Source organism: Homalodisca vitripennis, chromosome 2, assembly GCF_021130785.1.
Source record: "Homalodisca vitripennis isolate AUS2020 chromosome 2, UT_GWSS_2.1, whole genome shotgun sequence".
Taxonomy (NCBI): domain Eukaryota; kingdom Metazoa; phylum Arthropoda; class Insecta; order Hemiptera; family Cicadellidae; genus Homalodisca; species Homalodisca vitripennis.
This window is the reverse complement of record NC_060208.1, coordinates 150724740-150744685: the sequence shown is the minus strand read 5'-3', so window position 1 is coordinate 150744685 and position 19946 is coordinate 150724740. Positions and strand designations below refer to the sequence as shown.

At 34.1% G+C, this 19946-nt stretch overlaps 1 protein-coding gene across 3 annotated transcripts in view; it reads right to left on the bottom strand.

The window, feature by feature from the left end:
• Positions 1 to 19946, bottom strand: part of LOC124354898 — a 76559-nt gene that overhangs the window by 41397 nt on the left and 15216 nt on the right. For 2 of the 3 annotated variants that reach the window (XR_006921723.1, XM_046805694.1), the window contains exons 5-10: positions 18353 to 18556; positions 16618 to 16777; positions 11160 to 11442; positions 9280 to 9529; positions 6180 to 6285; positions 1062 to 1238 (exon numbers count right to left, since the gene is read on the bottom strand). Coding sequence is in view for 2 of the 3 variants with exons in the window: in XM_046805694.1 (XP_046661650.1) it covers positions 1062 to 1238; positions 6180 to 6285; positions 9280 to 9529; positions 11160 to 11442; positions 16618 to 16777; positions 18353 to 18556 (1180 nt within the window). In the remaining variant the exon portion in view is untranslated. Of the gene's footprint in view, positions 1 to 1061; positions 1239 to 6179; positions 6286 to 9279; positions 9530 to 11159; positions 11443 to 16617; positions 16778 to 18347; positions 18557 to 19946 lie in introns of those variants that run through there. The other variant, XM_046805695.1, reaches the window with a different exon arrangement.

Here is a 19946-nt window from a genome sequence, read left to right as displayed (position 1 = left end):
TACACATATAGCACTGAATGTGTTGACATAATAGATCAATGGATCATGTAAATACTTTACCTATGTACAGTAAAAACAAGTCGGTGATAGTTTTTGTTTAATATTACGAACTATAAAAAATGATAACATGACTGTGAAAACATTTTATATAATTTTATGTCACATTTTATATAATTTTAAAACACAAAAATTAATATAGCTGTGTTTTTTTGATTTCAGTCTTAACAAACTAAATTTATATTAACTGTGGTTTTTATTTTAATAATAATTATAATATAACATTTTTGTTTGTTTTAAGTTTTACTTGAAGACTCTTGGAGCAATTGGAAAATTCTTTAAATATTACTAAATGTTAATAAAAACACTACTTTTCCAAATTGTTTTCCAAAAATGAAGAGGGCCCTATTGAAAATTACAATCTTCTTTCTTCTCAATTTATTCAAAAATTAAACTCTAGTCAAATCTGATTTTTCATACTGGCTGAAATATTTCCAACATTTTTGTATTTTCATTTTTACACCATATGTTATTTTAATATTAATTATACCAAACAATATGTAAATATTTATTTGTGGAGTTGCCTGAAGATGAAACGTTTGGTTTCGAAAGGCCTCGTCCAAAAAATAAACAATTTGGAAAAGTAGTGTTTTTATTAACATTCAGTAATATTTAAGTTTTACTGCTTAACCTTGAACAAACAAAATAAAAGGTATAATCATACTCACTAAAATTTAATTACTGCTACTAGGTCTGTAGGGTATTGAATCAGTACTGCTTTAATAAATTAACAAACTTACAATTAGAACCAAAGGGGATACATACTTGGTGAATAATTAAATTTGTATGTCTAAATTAGGACTAATTTGTATATTAAGCATCTATCACTAACTGCTAGTGAATTGACCACAGCTATCTCAGATGTTTTATTGTAGTCTTAAATTAGCTGGAAATAATAAATGCAAATCTTTCATTCTCAAACCAGCATACATTTTGTTATTTGAGAATTTAAAACTGGAAATCTTTAGGTCTCCAGGCCTTGCCCCTTAATATTCCTGTGGTACCTTTTCAACCGCTGTAGATGGCAGAGCTCTAAGCAGTGCCAGTTGGACCTTTGGCTGTTTCTCTTTAGCCAGTTGGTACAACATCAGTGTCAGGTTGTGTGATGTAGCCATGGGAGCCTGAGAGCACACCAGAGCTTCCAGTGCTGCCAACTTAACTTCTGTTTCCGCACGGCTTATCTAGAACCACAAACTCTGCTATTGTATATTATAAGTAATTTATAGTTACAAAATTAATTTTCTTATGATGTTCTACTAACCCATAAAACTCAGCTGGTCCAACAAAATAGCAATCATGAAATTTAATTACCAGGTTAAAACTTAACTAGACTTTCTTTGCTGTACAATGTCCTGAAGCAGAGCAAAGTACGTACAACAAAAACTTTAGTCCCACATAATATTACAGCATAGTAAGATTCAAACAGAATATATTATACATTCCATTATTCTTATTTATTATTTTATTCCAAATTTAAAAATTAAACAAACTAAACTGGTTTTAGAAAAAACAAAAATATATTGAATACAGTGATTTTAAAATGATCGGTATAACTGAATACGATGTACAACATATTGGTGTTTGATAATCATAATTTGTAGAGATGATTTACAAAATTCTCTTTCACAGTACTAAAAAAGTGCATTAGGAATGAGATGTAACTTAAACTCTACAATATGAACCACCAGAAAGTGTAGTTGAGGGAGGGTCTTATTTTGTGCTTGACCTCGGAACAGCCGACAAAGTTATTCTAAAGGTTTTGTTACGTGCCTCGGTTCTCATAAATGTATTAACATCTGAAAGTACCTTTCATACCTTGCTATTTTTTACATAGTTATTTTCACATGTCTGTGATTTAAATATTAAAACTGATAAAAGTTTAGAATATCATAAAACATAAGTGTTTCCATAGTATGAATGCATTTTATTCTACAATTAACCCATTGCGGATCGTATTGTATTGGCGCGTGAGCACCAGCGGGCACGAATTAATTTACGGTCAGCGGCTGCACGAACAGCAATGGTGCGCCACATTGAATCGCTATCGAGAAAATTCAGCTATGAAGGTATTCGTTCAGATGGAACATGGGCCTGCTGGGGTACCCATGATGTAGGAACTATAACACGCGAGCAAGGTTCCGGGGTGGCAGGGATGATGTCTGAATCATAGTCTAAATAAAGCGGCTCGGGCGAAGCGATTACAAAATCCGGGCCATTGTCTAGACTAAACCCGCCAACATGTACATCTGCGTCGTTTAGTTCTGTCACTAACCTCAAAAGTTTTATAATAACAACTGAGGAAAACACCCAATCAGAAGCGCTAAAAAGCAGAGAGTAAACTCATATGAATGATTATTCAACTTCGACATACAACTGCGATCTGTAGGATATTTATAAAACTTTGAAAACTCTAAACGTAGACCATTGTTAAACACTCTTAGTTAACAAGTGAAGACGATCGCCCGATCTATCAGACATTAATAGAACTATTTGGAGGGAAACTAAAAACAGATCGCTTTTGCAACCTGAGCTCGTCATCGTAACGTTAGGCCCAGCCGCTGCGTGATGAGCCCAGCTCATCAGTGATCCGCAATGGGTTAAACAGTTAGTGTTTCATATAATATCTTATGAAGATTAAAACACAGTATATATATATATATATATATATATATATATATATATATATATATATATAATATATATATAATATATATTATAGACAATAGACAATAGACCAATATTCTTTATTTGTTGTTTCTTTAAGAAATACAATTGCGTCAATAGTAGATAATAACAAAAACTTAGATTAATATTTCTTGCTTTACAAATATTGATGTTGGTATTTATAGAAGATCGAAGAACTCCTTCAATGATATATACAGGTCGTTCCATCAGCCAGTCTCGAAAATGTCTTTTCAGTTCGTTCCTTTCATGTTCTTGAGATTTGGTGGTAGTGCATTAATGATTTTGCGTCCAATGTAAGAAGGTTTTTTGCTGAATTGCGATGTGTGGTGTACAGGGAGAATGTAGTCCGTTGCTCGTCTGGTGTGGTATGAGTGAGCATTTTCATTTCTAGGAAGGTCCATCTGGCTGGTGTAGATGACGACTGCATGGATGTACAGTGCTATGACAGTAAGAAGCTGCAGGGATTTTGAAAGCTTCTCTGCAGCTTTCCCTAGGGCTGAGGCTATAGAGTGCCCTTACAGCTTTTTTTTGGAGTATCAGGATTTTGTTGAGATTGGTTTCAGATGTTCCTCCCCATGAAATTAAGCCATATCTGAGGTGGGACTCCACTACAGCATAGTATGCTGTCTTTGCCGTCTCCAAACCTCCTATCCACTTCATTCGCTTTACCACATAAGTGCCAGATGAAAGTTTTTTGGTCAGATCGCGTATGTGATCTGTCCAGGAGAGGTCAGCATTAATTGTTAGGCCAAGCAGTTTTGCCTTTTTTTCAACTAAAATATTAGGTATTTTTTGGAATCTGCTCTTGTCTTCTGCTAAAATTTATCTGGGTGGTTTTGGATTGATTTATGACCAGATCGTTTTTGAAGGCAGTATTGGGAGTGATTTTTCTGTTGCTGATGAAATATCCAAAATTAGATTTTGTGCTGTGTTATTTGTAAACAAAAGAGTTGTGTCGTCTGCGTACATAATGGTTTCTACAGAATTGTCATTGATAAAACTTGAAAAATCGTTTGTAAAAAAGTGATGAAACAAAAAGGGGCCTAAAACTGAGCCTTGAGGCACTCCTCTACTTACTGTGAGTTGTCTTGATCTATACACGCATTTACTCCCATTTACATTTTGTTGAATCTCAACTATTTGCTTGCGTCCTTTCAGGTAGCTAGTCACCCAATCTTTCACCAAGCCTTCAAAACCTAGGGCTGGAATCTTTTTCAAGATAAGATCATGATCTAGACAATCGAAAGCCTTACTGTAGTCTAATAGGACAGCTGATACGTGTTTGTGGTCTTCTAATTTATCTATGACATATTCAATTAGATTAGTGACAGCTGTGGTGGTGGATCGTCCTTTGAGATAGCCATGTTGGTTCTTTGTTATTAGATTATATCTGTCCAGATGTTGTAACATTCTTGAGAGTGCTACCTTTTCTATTATTATTTGAGAAAGTTGGTATTAGTGAAATGGGGACGGTTAATTTTCAGGTTTAGTAATGGATCCTTTTTTGTGCTTTGGGTATATTTTTGATATTTTTAAGGGGGATGGAAACTGGCCTGAGGAAAACGATTGATTTATTATGGTAACCAGTGGTGGTGCTAGTTGTTTGGCACAGTGTTTTACTAATTTTTGAAGGAATTTCATCAATTCCACATGATAATTTAGTCTTCAGGGAAGCTATCACTCCCAAGACTTCTTTAACAGTTGTTGGTGTTAAAATTAGTGATTGACAATTTCTTTGTGGAAGCAAAATCGGATGAGTTATGGCTGTGTATTTCAGATGTTCTCTATTTTCGCCTAATGTGGAATCTGCTATTTGGGAAAAGTATTGGTTGAAAAGTTCGGCTATTTCGGCGGGGTTGTCTATTATGTTTCCTTCTATCTCCATCTTCAGTGTTGAATTTTCTTTCTGTTGCTTACTTTGCTTTTCTGAGTTTATTATGTCCCAAACGGCTTTAGACTTATTGTCAGAGTTAATGATGTAGTTAGCAGCCATATGTTGTTTGAGACTCCTAAGCTTGAGATCGTAGGCTTTCTTTTTTGCTGCCATGGATGTTCTATCATGTTCATTTCTGGTGAGCTGATATCTTTGTAAGGCAATTAGAAAATCTTCTTTTTAGTATTTTGGACTCTTGGTCATACTGAACTTTTAGTCTGCCCTTCGGCTTTGCTTTTACTTTTTTGCTAGGGCATATATGGTCCAATATTTGTCTGACAGTTGTCTGAAATGTTCTGTATTGCCTCTTCAACATCAGGGGCATCGTGTACCAGTTCCCACTTTTCCATTTCGAATTCCTGTTTTAAGCTATTAAGGTTTTTTGTTGAGAAAATTCTTTTTTGTGTAGCTTCTTTTTTTAGGGAAGACTTCTCTCTCCACTGCAATAGAACAGATTTGGCCAGTGTGATCCGACATTCCACCTTGGATCACTGAAAAGTCGACTGCATCTTCAGGTATGTTGGTACAGATGCAGTCTATTGATGTTGTAGAATGATTAGTATTACTTGTCGCTGGAAGGGGAAGCCGCCTGACTCCAAAAACCAGCAGTTCATCTTCGAAAATAGTATTATTCGTGTTAACCAGTTAGCCTGTCTATGTTGATGTCGCCCATTAAGATAAGTAGTTTTGCCTCAGCTGTAAATGAGGTAAGTATATCTGATATAATGTTGATACCTACATTAGCTTGTCCTCCTGGTGTCCGATAAACCCCTAGAATGTAGAGAGTTTTTTTCTTGATTTTTATCTTTGTTAATGCAGCATTATATATATAATACATAATATATATAATAATAATATATATATAATAGCTTATACCAGACAAGTTAAAAATATTGAGGCAACAGGTGAAATCATGTAGACAGAAGCCGTGCTAACCACACAGTAGTGGCCGTAACCGTGTTAGACAAATGAGTCACACTGTTTCCAGGAAATAGCCCCTTCTCACTTTACCCATCAGTGCCTGTTGTCCCTGTGTCATTGGCAGTTTGAAACTTATTTGAGTTTTCCCTATTTTCAGTAAGATACACACTTAGCAACACACTTAGTGCACATTTGAAGCAACAATGTGTGGCAAATTAGTTACATACAATGTTTAGTAATTATTTAAAATTGTTTACAATGTAGGACAAAATAATTTCATCTGAAAAGATCGTTATAATTATATGGTACTATTTGTACTAAATGTACTAGTTGTATTGTATGGCAAATAAACAAGTACACTGACTAAGTGTTCTACGTTAATTATTGTAAAAACATATTATTTAGCAAACTGTCACAATAAATGTGTTAGTTTGAGGTTTATACAGTTCAACTGTGTCGGCCAGTTGACAAGCTGTGTGGCAACGTCGTGCGCACCTGTCCGTTTTATTGATTGCCACCAACTGCACTCTTTCGTGGCCCCTACTGTAAATAAAACTGTATTAAGTAAAAAATAAAAACTAACCAATAAAGCACTGACGTACTGATGAATCTGATCCATTCTTATCACTTGAGCAGACTTGAGCCACTGTAGAGTTGCACTGCTATCAGTTCGTAAAATCTCACTCAATCTAAAACATATTTTGTCACAGGCCTTAATAATACAAACATGTTTAATTTTAATCTAAAGATTACTTTCAAATTTTTCTGGGGTCTATTCCTATATATTTTATTTTATGTGTTAACTTTGTTTAAACTTATTAATGATAAAGGAAGATTTGAAAGAAGAACATAATTTTAGACATTTGTCATCATTATACAAGGTGTACATTTTATCTCCGCCACTATTCATATCTCAAAAACAAGTAAATTTACAAGACATTTTAAATGGAAGACTTAATATATTATTTACTGAAAATTTTAAATATGTTTTACAATTTTATGAAGTTGGCCGCCATTATCCAATATGGCACTTTATATTGTTCTAACAAGTGTTGATTGTCAGGGTTTTACTACTGTAACTAATTCAGTAACTGGCGGGGAAGGTTGTGCTGCTTACCGTGTGTAGTATAGGTTCCATTGTTTCTTTATGCACTGACTGTTCTCGGATCTTCATCTTGGTTCATTTTCTCTGATGTATGTTTTGCTTATTGTATCGTGACTGTGTATATGTAACCATAATCCACTGGAGGAGGATATTGAACTCAGTGAATACCTGTTTTCTGAAGAATAAGAATCCAATTCATGTTCAGATAATTCTGATGACACTTTTTAATATTGTGTGGGAATGGATATTGTTGTTGGAGGAGGGGAGTGGTGAGGGGGAGTGTAAATTGTTTTGTTTAATAAACTAATATTTAAAAAACAGTAATAAATAGATTTGCGGGTGCCAGTGAGGATGGGGTCTGAAACATGTGTAGTCTCATATCTCAGAGCGAATTTGTTAACACTTTGTACCCTGGGCCCTTAATACATGTTTCGGCGTGGCTCCCTGGGGTTTTATGATGCTTTTAAAACATTCTGTGTTATTACAGTAATTATGTTATAAACTCATACTATATATCTTTTTAAAGATAGAGATACATACTTTTTTTAAATGTATACCAATATAAAGTTTATTTTCAAAATAAAATTATTACATAATACTGAATGTTATGTAAAAAATACAAAAAAAGTTTTTGCTACTTAGCTTGTTAGTTCAGGTAGTTCGCCTTAGTGTGGTAATTTTTAAAGCACAATGGTCTGAATCAAATACAGGATCTCGCACATTTTTGTTTAGATCGTTCATAAAATCAATATTTGGTCCCAGGTGTGTATCAAAATCATCATCACTTTCCGACTCGGGGTCAAACAAAAGATCGTGAATTGCGTCACTTTTGATTTCAATCACCCATATTATTTAAACTCGAAAATAATAAGTAAAGAATATAAAAGAAAATGAACGGAAAGTCGAGAAGAAAGAACAAAGCGAGTGTAAATACAAAACAAAACACACGGATAACCTCACATTGCTTGCATTTGCCTTTACTTCATTCAGTAAGAAACTAAAGTTCTTATTATTTACAAACAGTTAAATTCACATTTAGAATACATTATAATAACATTTGCTTCAGTATTTGTAGGCAAGATTTGTAGAAAACTTAGTAAGACATCAATAAGACTCACAACAACACTTGAACGTGAAACACTACAAAGCAAACTGACAGTACCGACGATCTGCCGCGGCGCCTGCAATCAGCTGTCTAGACTCGCTTGTAGTACGACGAAAAATATACGTATTTCATTACTAAAACGTGACCCAGGGATCTCAAAACCAACAAATACGAACTTAGACAACCAATGAACATAATCAAAATGTTGAATCCAATAATAAGGTGACTGAGCTAAATAATACAATTAAATAACACGACCCGAGCTATACTCGGGCGCCGGTAGTAGGCGCTGCCGACGCGGCCCGACCTATACTCGGGCTCAGGGTACAAAGTGTTAAACATGTTAAAAGATGTAAGTTACAAAGAAAATTGCTAATAATAATGTTTTAAAATGTTTTTATGTGAATTGTAAGAAAATATATGGTGTTTTGGGAGAAATGTTAAAAAAAAGTTGGTTTGCCATATTGGAAAATGGTGGGAAAAATTTAAAATTCTAAAATCATATTTTTAGCTGTCAAGTAAATTAAATCCCCCATTTAAATTTTCTGTACATTTACTTGTTTTGAAATACCAATTATGGTAAAGATACAATAGACACCCTGTATATAACAAAACTTAATACACTATGTTTTAAGAGTTGTTTTTTACCCATCAGTCAAGTTATTATCAATCTTCTTTATCATCATTCAGCATTATACATGCAATAGATGTAAAAATTTATAAGTTCTCTTCTTCAAGTTTTAAAACCTGACATTTAAACACACAAAAATTTAACCAACAAAATATAGTAATGCTTTTCTTAAAAGCTTTTGATACATATATTATTTAAAAAAACATATATTACTTTTGTGTAAGCACTTTTCTCTTTGTTCTTTAACTCAAAAATTTAATAATAACTTTGCCTCGTCTATATATTACTTATTACAATAACACGTTACCCTATACATCAACACAGTTATGTTCTGTGTGCTATTTTCGTAATGTTTTTTACAAGATTTCGTCTAAAGGTGTTTTTTTATCCAAAACATAGTTTTCATGTAAGATCATTAAGCATTTTCATCATTTTAGACATTTTATTTTATTTCTTAACTATGCTTGTGAATCAAACAATTTTTGGTTTGGTTACTATAAAACTATTTTAATAATATTTAAATAGCAAATATATAATAAAGTAAGTAATTATACATAACATTTACTCAAATTCAGTATGGTTGCTTATATTACTCAAATAGATTTCAGTTGTATCTTTAATTGATTTATATGAGTTCAAATTTGGCTCCTATTAGTAATGCCTCAAAATATAACTGAAAAACTATATCGTAATTTTGCACTATTATGTAAATAATATCTTTAAGCTGGCTGTTTTTAACATGTTGAGAACTAGCATATTATTAAAGAAACATACTTTAAAGAGATAATTCAATTTTTAAATAATAGTTTTTTATTTGTATTATAGAATACTTTTTGTAGTACCTAGCCAAATGAATTGCCTGTGTAAGTCTGGGATCAGCTGAGACAACAGCAGCCACAGCAGAATTCCCAATCAGAGTGGCAGTGGTTGAGGCATTGGCAGTGGCAGCAGAAGCATGATTCACAATCAAGGAAGCAGTGTGCAGTGCCTGGTGAAGGTGGCTAGGACTAGCAGCCAACCATGGCATCAGAGCACTCACACACATCCAGGTACAATCTAGGGAGCACTGTCCTCGTCCCAGAAGCTCTACAACTGCAAATGAGTCAGGTGTCAGTGGCATATTCGTAGCAGAAGAATAACAGTTCCATGTGGCAGTTATGGAAGTCCTGACAGTTGGTAAGAATTCATGTTTTATACAAGAAAGACTTCAAATCCAGAAAATTTGATAAAGTAAAACAAACCAATGTGCAATTCTATAGAAATCAACCTTGATAAAACTGCATCTGTTAATATGAGTTACATATCCATATTATTCTAAGTTCAACTGAACTACATATGTTAGTATTCATGTAAAAAAATTCTAATAATTCTAAAATATTTCATAATCATAAAGTGAAATTCAAAAATAAGTAACAAATACAATTTTTCATATAGTTTTAGAAGCATTAAAAAGTTATGTTAAAAGTAAAAACAATAAATCAACATGTTATATTTGGAGTATTGATTGTAGTTAAATAATATTTAGAAAAATACATTAACAGATACACTAAAACACTGTGCCACTAGATAATAAGATTGCGTGCTACTTCTAGGATTAATTTACATTCATCAACTCTAGAACTGTGGTAAAGACGTCTATGACAACATTGTTAGTTTACACAATATCTACAATGATATTGGTAACAATCTACTCAGGTGATTCTAATCTATTATATCTAATATTCTAATAATTTCGTGTCAGTAGATGCGATATAATGACCTTAGTAAACAGTCTTCCAAATTTCTTTTGAAAGCCGCTTGTCAAACAAGATGTCTCAAAGTACCTCATTTTCAACCAATCACAGTTATTCATAAAACAGGTTTGTAAACTGTCTAATTTTCATTAAGAAATAATCTTCCAGAATGTCTGCCATATTATTGGGTGATTCGGTTTATTCACCATAAACGTTTCTGTAAACCCTTACAAGAGGTAATTTAGAAAGTGGTATAAAGATGTCTGCGACTATAGAAATTTAGCTCATTCAATATAAAAAACTGTCATAAATCCAATTCTACTTCAATTGAAATATACTACACACAATATTATTTTTGGTAAAGTTCTACTAGTTTTTGCTATTTTAAATTTTATTACAAATATTACAACTCCTTATGAGTGATCAAAGTTAGAAATTGTATCAAACACTCCATGCTGCTTCCCATTCTTCACATGAAAAATATCTAGAAGGAAAATATCTCAATGATAGTTAATATTCGTAATAGAGTATTTTGTTTTAAAAATTATACACAATAACAGGTTATTTAATTTAATTTTAGTGTTTTTTAAGATTTTTAACATGAAGGCCAGCAAACTGCCTGAAATCGGTACACCAATTGAGGAAGTTTGTATGATCACAGTACTATGTTTAAAAAGAAAATCTAACAAAAATTTTCCTCTCATGAATGGTAGGAGGAGTACGATGACTGTATTATGCTGTATAGGGTTACATTAAATTTGAGTAAAAATGGAAAATAATTATATTAAGACTAGCTCAGAGTGGTAATACCAATCTCTCCACCTATGAAGAATTTAAGTATTATAAGGTAGAGATACATTATGGTGCCAAAAACTCATACTTACATTTTAAGACAATCAGAACTATTTGTTATAAGTTTTTAACTAGTTGTGATACAAATATGATGAGAAAAAGTACTAATGTATATATAGTGATATTTAGTCTCTCACAGAAGGCCAACAGGTGCTGCAGGTGTGGTGCAGGGCAGGAGGGGATGGAGTCAGCGAGAAGAGCGAGCAAGGTGGAGTGCGTGTTGGTAGCAATGGCAGCAAGCCGAGCGACCAGCTGTAGTGTGGGCTGGGGACACACTGCGGTCTGCAGGAGTCGAGGTACCAGGGTGGCCAAAGCTAAGCAGCTCAGTGACACATGTAACCCATGCTTGCTTGCCACAGCCGCCTCTCCCAAGGCTGACACAAGTTGCACAACTTCTAGAAGACGGTTGTTGTTCCAGCACTGCAGCATCAATTAATCCAAAACATTAGTAACTCACATTATAAGTGTTTGATTTAAATATTAAATGTGTAACACCAAACAAACACAATAAAACGTGAGTTAATCACTTTCAGTGAAGTATTCAATATTTGAATTTGGTGGGTAATCCATCAACTTATATTTTATAAAAAGGAAGGAGATTGGTAAATCAATCTAATCTCATTGCAATATTATATGTTGAGGATAAAGAAATATTTCTTTATGTTTGCCTTGAAAAAAATTGTCTTCAACACTTTTATCTATGCATACAAAACTTATAATCAATAATAATAAACTAATCCTCCTGTATGTAGCAAAGTTATGGGTTCTAGACAAAATGTCCAAGAAAAATTATTAATTTTGAAAATAAAGTACTAAGAAAGGTCTTTGACTCCAAAAGAGAAATGGAACATGACAAAGAAATTAGATTTCTTCGAAGCACCAGACATTGTAGCTGAAGCCAAATCCTGTTTGTGGTGGGTTGGACACACAATAAGAAAGGAAGATGATACTCTAATCAAACTAGTTTGTAAAGAAAACCTTGATTGGAGAAGACCTTCTGGACGCCCAAATAAAATATGGAAAGACCAAGTACTTATCAACATGAACAAATTAAAGGTCAGTAAAGGAGATGTGGACGGTCGGAGGAAGTGCAGGCAGATTGTTGGCGAGCCAAAATACCACTTTAAGTGTAAGTAAAAATAGAGATACAGAATATTGGAAAAAATGTGAATGAAATCTTCTAGAAATAGTAAAACCAATTTTAATAATTGAACCCATTTTTCTGCTAATTTAATATGCCTTCCCACTTTGCTCAGTAATATGCTTTTTACAATGTCCCTATGTATTATGCTGTAATGAATAAAGTTAATTAATTAGCATGTTTACTTTTCTTTATAAGAGGAGGCCCTCCCTGCGACTAAATCGGGTTCAAGCAGTTATAAAACTTTCAAAACTTAGCACATGCAATATATATTAATCAAACAAGAAATAGATAATGCCAGATTTAAAATTTATTCCAATTGTAGATTTCTATGATATTCTTAACAATGTTTTTCAGTTAGAAGAAAAAGTTTTCCCACCAAGTAATTACATTTATGAGTTGAAATTATGACTTGGTGCTACAAAGTAACATGATCTGATTTTCAAACCCGCTCACTGCTCCTTGCCTGCCACCATTACTGAACCAATTGGGGTTTTGTTACAGTCTTAGGGTAGTAAATAAAGCAAATTGACCACTCCTAAATCAAAATTTAGGTTTTATTTATTAATTATTAAGTTCATTATTTGCTACATAATTTGTTTTGTCCATATAATTTTAATTGCTTTAGTTTTTCATATTTACATATCCATATTTCCATATATAAATGTATTCATACATGCTCACACTTTTTTCTTATTAATGTTCATTTTTTGTACATAATTTGAATTATCATCTAATTTTAATTACTCTATTATCAGATATTACAATTCGTACTTAAATATATGCATACATATTTATAATTTTCATACTACTAAAGTATTTTTGCATAATTTACCCTTATTTTTATTACCGTCACGTTGTGTACAATGGTATGATGAGTGTTGGGCTTTTGGACAGACTACAAGGAGCACAAAACTATTGCATCAGATTTATTTTCAATTTAAGGCATGATGATGTAATTGAAAATACATCTTTCCAACAACTATCCATAATGAAGTTGAAATGACTCCATTACTATCACATTCTTGTTCTGCGTTTTATATGCTCTGCTTGATTATCTACTTATTTGTCTGAAAGGTTTTATTTCAATTCTAAAATCAGTGAATAATCTTCTCATAGGGGAACATCCACATTCGTTTTTAAATCAACATGTTGTAAAACTACTTTAATTTATTACAATGGTTTGTTTTTTATTAAACTGCAGTTGCCGTTTAGCGCATGCGCGTAGTGTAGCTACATCAGGTGGGAAGTCACAGACGCCATTACGACGCCGTTTGATCGAGTCTTCGTTTGTTTACGTGATTTTTAAATGCCGCCGACTATCGAGAATCCCGCCGACTGTGAAGTGCGTGCTGTGATTCATTTTCTCTATGCTAAAGGCTTAAAAGCAATTGACATTCATCGTCAAATCAGTGAAGTTTATGGTGAAAACATTATGAGTGGATGAATGGTGCGGAAATGTGTTAGGGCCTTCATACGGGGCATGGTCACCTGAAGAAGCATCTACACAGAGTTGGTATCCTTCAGGAGGATCCGCTCTGTGGAAGGTGTAATGAGCAGGAGGAGACTGCTGAGCACCTGCTCTTTGATTGCCCAGCAATAGCAAGAGAGCGGTATGCCATCTTTGGTAGCTTGAACAGGGGTGGCGAGTTTTCCCAGGAGGACTTGATAGGTTGTTTTCGGCGGTTTGTTGAACTGCTGAAGTTGTAGACTGGTAGTCCTCATGGTGTTTTCGGGGTGCGCAAAAGGCCCTTGAGGCTTAAGTGCATGGCAGTAGGCCGCCCCAAGGAAGAAAAAAAAAAAAAAAAAAAAGAAAAAAGATGGCCGCACAAACGTTCATGATGAGGAACAAAGTGGGCGACCTTCAGTCATTACCTATGATGTCATTCAAAAAGTGGACTGTAAAGTGAAAGAGAACTGACGGTTCACAATTTCGTCCTTAGCTGAAAAATTTCCTGCTGTATCAAGAAGTGTTCTCTACGAAATTGTGTCCGAACATTTAAATTATCAGAAACTGTGTTCACGGTGGGTACCGAAAATGTTGAATGATGAGCACAAAACCAAACGATTGGGCAGTGCATTGAGCTTTCTCGAGCGTTACAGTAATGAGGGCGATGATTTTTTTAAGCCATATCGTTACAGGTGATGAAACGTGGGTAGCCTACATTACACCAGAATCAAAACAACAGTCAATGGAATGGGGGCATTCAACATATTCTAGGAAAGTCAAATTCAAGCAAACAATTTCTGCCCAGAAAATCATGTGCACTGTCTTTTGGGACAGACAGGGTGTGTTGTTGGTCAATTTTCTGCCTCGCTGTGAAACTATTAATGCAGCCGCGTACTGTGAAACTTTAAAAAACTGCGTAGCGCAATTCAAAACAAAAGGCATGCTGAGTGCAAGCGTTGTTTTGCTCCAAGATAATGCTCGTCCACATTTAGCAAATCGAACGCAAGAGCTCATCACTTCATTTGGCTGGGAACAATTGGACCATCCTCCATACAGTCCCGATCTAGCGCCTAGCGACTACCATTTGTTTCTGCACTTGAAGATGCATTTGGCGGGGAAGCGTCATTCCAATGATGAAGAAGTAAAAACGTCTGTGCAACAGTGGTTGTCCAGTATGGCGGCAAGCTTCTTTGACGACGGCATACAAAAGCTGGTCCCAAGATACGACAAGTGCCTTAATAATAATGGAAATTATGTAGAGAAGTAGAGGAAAGAATGCTCTTTCAGGTAAATAAAGTTTTCTTTGAAAAATTTACTTGTTGATTTTTTTATATCAAAACGGTACTTACTTTAAAAACATGCCTTGTACATTACATACTGGCCTTACGTTCACTATTATTATTTTAAGTTGTGTGTTGCCAATAAGCAATTTATATTTATGTTATATTTTTCAGTTATCATGTTCTTTTGAATTTATTTCTATACGTATTTTTTAAATATATAGATTAATTGTATTAAAGTTAAGTGGAAGAAAGGACTTCAAACTTTGCCTCTAAAAAAGCAAGGTTTCTTATCACATCGCATCATATCACTCTGCCTCGTCTGGTTTACAGAATTCTAAGGACAGTTGTATATGTTTTGTTCTATGTCATGTCTGATTTGTATCACCAATAATAAAAAAAATAAATAGATGTTTTTGTCTTGTATTTATAATTAATTCAATACAGTGATACATAAGAGTTGTTCAATTTGTAAATATTTTGATTACAGGAATTTTACAGGACAAACAATAAGAGTTCATTAGGATACACAAATTTTCAAAAAAAATGTACAGGACACTTAACTCTGTTGCATACTATTTCATTTATCAAGGAAAATTACATGTAGCACCACAAAGGAACATCATTAATTATTTACCTCAAAGAGCCTTTCTTGATTAGGAAGGACAATACTTGCATAATAAATACATGCAAAACAAAAATAAAATTTAAATTAAAACAAAACCAAAAATTGCCATTACTATATTGTACACATTGTTGTGAAATGAAGTAGATAAAAACATGAAACTAAATTGTACTAACTGTTTTATAGGCCTAATTTATCGCTGTAAATTAAAGAATCCATAAGTAGTACCAGAATAGCAGAAATTGCATATCATGCAATCTTTGAATCACACCTGCGGTACGGACTCGGAGTTTGGAGCAACTTATCGGCATCAAACTTGCAGTGTGTCCTGGTGCACCAGAAAAAAGCTATTAAGAGTGCTTGCAGAGCTCAACAACAGAGACAGCTGTCGACAGAAATTTAAAGAACTGAAGGTTCTAACAGTGGTTTTCCTGTACATCTAAGAGGTGGCCACTTACGCTAGCACTCTACAGCTACAGAGAGGTACCAATAGACACAAACACTTGACAGGCCTCAAACTTTACCTACCGACACATCATTTGACCATCTTTGAAGAGAAGCCTTCCTACCTGGGCCCAAGTTCCTCAACCTGCTGCCTGAGGCTGCCAAAGGAGAAGGTACACACAACATGAGAAGACAACTGACCACATGGTTACTGGATAGACCATTCTACACGATAGATGAATTCCTGAACTGGAGAACATCCCCTATTGACCTCTAACAAGAAATTATACTAACTCTACCATTTTATTATTACTATGTTTAATTTTGTTAACTGCTTGACACCAATTCTGTACTCCAAGTTCATGAATAAAGTCCTCTGATTTCTGAATAACCTGACCACACAATCTTCTCTTTATTATTTTATAAATGTTATTTTTTCTTGTTTTGGCTTTGCCTATGGCTGTGTTATGACAATGTCAATGATATAAACATCCATACGGCAAATAATGACTTATTAATTTATTTTCATCTCATCTTGAGCTAAGTACTAAAAGATGTCTGCTTATTAAATAAGTGTTGATACTAATATTGTTTGTACTGCAATCTATCAGGCCAAACACATTTTAAGAAACTCAAATGATATAGTTTAACTTACAAGGCAGGAGGCAAGAGCTTCTATCAAAAAGTCAGTATCTGAGAAGTGGCTAATGACAATTTTGAAGGCCTGGAGTCTACAGCTGTCGGGCAAGTCATTGCCTTCCATCAGCACGTAGACCAACACAGGTCGCACGAGCTCCAGACTATTACTGACCACCCTGCAACCACACATACTTAGTAATACCAGTTACAGATCTTTGTAAGAACAATTTTCCTAAAATCCATTATGAGATATTGTTAAAATACTGGAAAGTGTATAGGTCTAAACTATGTTGATACTAACCTGAAATTAGGTTTTTTGTTAGAATAATGAAAATTAACTTATTTATTCAAAGACTTGTGAGGAAATAAATACTCTAGGTGATAAAATTTTACAGTAGGCAGTGTGTAGCTTTGCGTTACCTTAACCGGAGAGGATGGTGGTGAGACATGGTGCAGCAAGAATTGCATGTGTTTCTGTAAGTATAGACTGGTGCCTCCCCACCACTTACCTTCACTATCCCTGTTGATTGACAAGACTGTTTTTATGTGTGATTATACAGCTTTGGCTGACTCCAGTCATGTGCTCAGTTACATGTTCTATCTACAGTAAAACTTTTTTAAAGGTTATTTATATAATATCAAAACACAATATACTCTATAATTTATTTTTTGATCAAAATCAACATTGTACTTCTGACCTTAAATAGGCTACGTGAAAAATCTATGGCTTGATCATTCATTCCTTCCAATCAGTCCATTTAAAACTTGACAGTGTACAGGTTTTCCAAACTGAACTGATAGTACATTCTGATACTGTATCATTAAAAATATGGATTCTATTTTAATACTATGAATTAAAAATGATCTTTAGCCTACCTACACAAATACTAATATACCTAAAAAATGTTATCAACATGTTCACGTCACAAATGTGTGCTTGGACCACTTCCACAGACTGTTGGATAGAATAGACAAACATAATTTATAAACTGGGAACAATTGGTGGCCACAATAATGACTTTATTCAGTTCCATTCGTAATAGCTTCAAATGTATCAATGTATAGCTACTTGTGTTTTTACATTTTGAGCTTTTTTAAATTGTGTATATTTACATTATCTACAGTTAAATTTTTGCTATGGATCATATAAGACACATTCGCAGCACTGAAAGTTTTCTCACTAATGGTATTTCAAGACAAATGTTTAAATGGTTTAAATAACTAAAACATTTTTGTACGAGTTGGTAATATTATAATGAATGCTAAAAAACATAAAACTATTTTGTTTAACTACATTTTTTATTCACTTACAGACCTAAATTTGTAAATTGCCAATTAAAAAAAAAACCTGGACCTTAGAAAAAAAACGCAAATTCCAAATAAAAATTCTACAATAAAATGCAGAAAACTAGATATATGATTCAAAAATAATTATTTAATAAGTAGAAGTTATATTTAAACAGTCGAAAATCACTATTCTGAGACACAACTATCAACAGACTGAGGTGTGTACACGTCATTGACTCCATAGCAGAACATATTGTCTGTTCATCCCATTCTAATTTACGGTTCGGTAAATTTTAACAAAATGTAGAAGGCATTATAAAAATAAATAATATTTTATGTTTTGAATCCGTAAGTTCCTGGCTCTCATGCTATTTCATGCATTATTTCTATTCACATCCTTGACTCACTAAGTGTTTATAGTAAGTCTTAGTACTGTTTCTGTTTATAAGAGAAGCATACAGAACTGATTATCTGAGTGTGAGCAGAGGGTAGAGAGCTGGTTGAGGACATCATGCCAGGCGAGGGGCCTGCGTTTCAACACTGCCACCAGGGGGTGAAGAGGTGACCTGGTGTTATACGGGCAGCAGTAGGCAGACCCATCAGCCAACTTACATCTCAGCTCCAACACCAGCAGCTCTGTCAGTGCACTCGTCACCCCCGTGACACTCCTGAAACAAAGATAGCATGGAATAATTCACTAAACAGTCAGTTTTAAACTAAATTAATCTTTCAATTTCATAAATTTGATCATACATCTACCAGAAATTCCATAAAGGTTAATACCAGGTGTCAACAAAGTTTCTCACTCATCTAGTCTCAACCAAAGACATAACTATTCCCCAATCCCCCAATGTACGTTCAACAGCAAATGTCGAATTTAAGGCATAGGCCTACTTTAAAGTGTTGAATCAACGATGATGAGTTAGAAAGCAGTAGGCTATGTTTATGTTGCGGTAAATCACCACAGACAATGGAGTGTGCCTCTGTTTCAACTATAAGGTAGGAGTGAACGGAAATTGACAAACTCCCACTATCCAATCAATAAAACTGAACTTCTAATAAACAATCTACAAAACTCCAAATACTTCTGCCGATTGGATCTAAACAAGGCATATCTACACATCCAGGTTGACGATTCATCCAGTGAGATACAGACAATAACAACTCACAGAATGAACAGGTTATTCTTCAGTATCAAAACAGCACCAGCAATGTTCAACCGTGTCATTGACCAAATTAATAGAAACGTACCCAAGACCAAATACTACTTTGACGACATTGTAGTCCGAGACTAAACAATGGAAAATTTTAGATCAAAATTGTACAATTGTTTCAAGCAACTGCAGGAATTTGACCTACACCTCAATCAAGAAAAGTGTTCTTTCTTTCAAGAACGTATAGAGCTCTTAGGGCACGTTGAACACAATAAAATCTTAAAATCACCTGGGAAGATCAACGCAATCCTGAAAATGAAACATTCCAAATCAGTTGAAGAAATAATATTTCTAGGGATGGTAATTATTTATATATAGGGATTATTCAAGTTTATTCCCAATCTTTCAACCCTCACAGCGCCTCTGCGACAACTTCTAGTCAAGAACGCCAGGTTCAACTGAAACAGAAAATGCAGCAAGGCTTTTGATCAACTCAAACAAGAAATTGCCAGTGAACGAGTTCTTACGCCATTTGATCCAGCCTTACCAGTTCAACTTGCCTGCAATACCAGCCTTCGAGGTGTTGCGCACCAACGATAATTTACCACCTCATCAATGGACAAGAGCGACCCATCAAGGTCTCTTACGCAAGCTGAACAACATTACTTCTAAATATTACAAAATGTTAATAAAAACACTACTTTTTCCAAATTGTTTATTTTTTGGACGAGGCCTTTCGAAACCAAAGGTTTCATCTTCAGGCAACTCCACAAATAAATATTTACAACATTGTTTGTTTACAATTAATATTAAATAACATTTATGGTGTAAAAATGTAAATACAAAAAATTTTGGAAAATATTTCAGCCAGTATGAAAAATTAGGTTTGACTAGAGTTTAATTT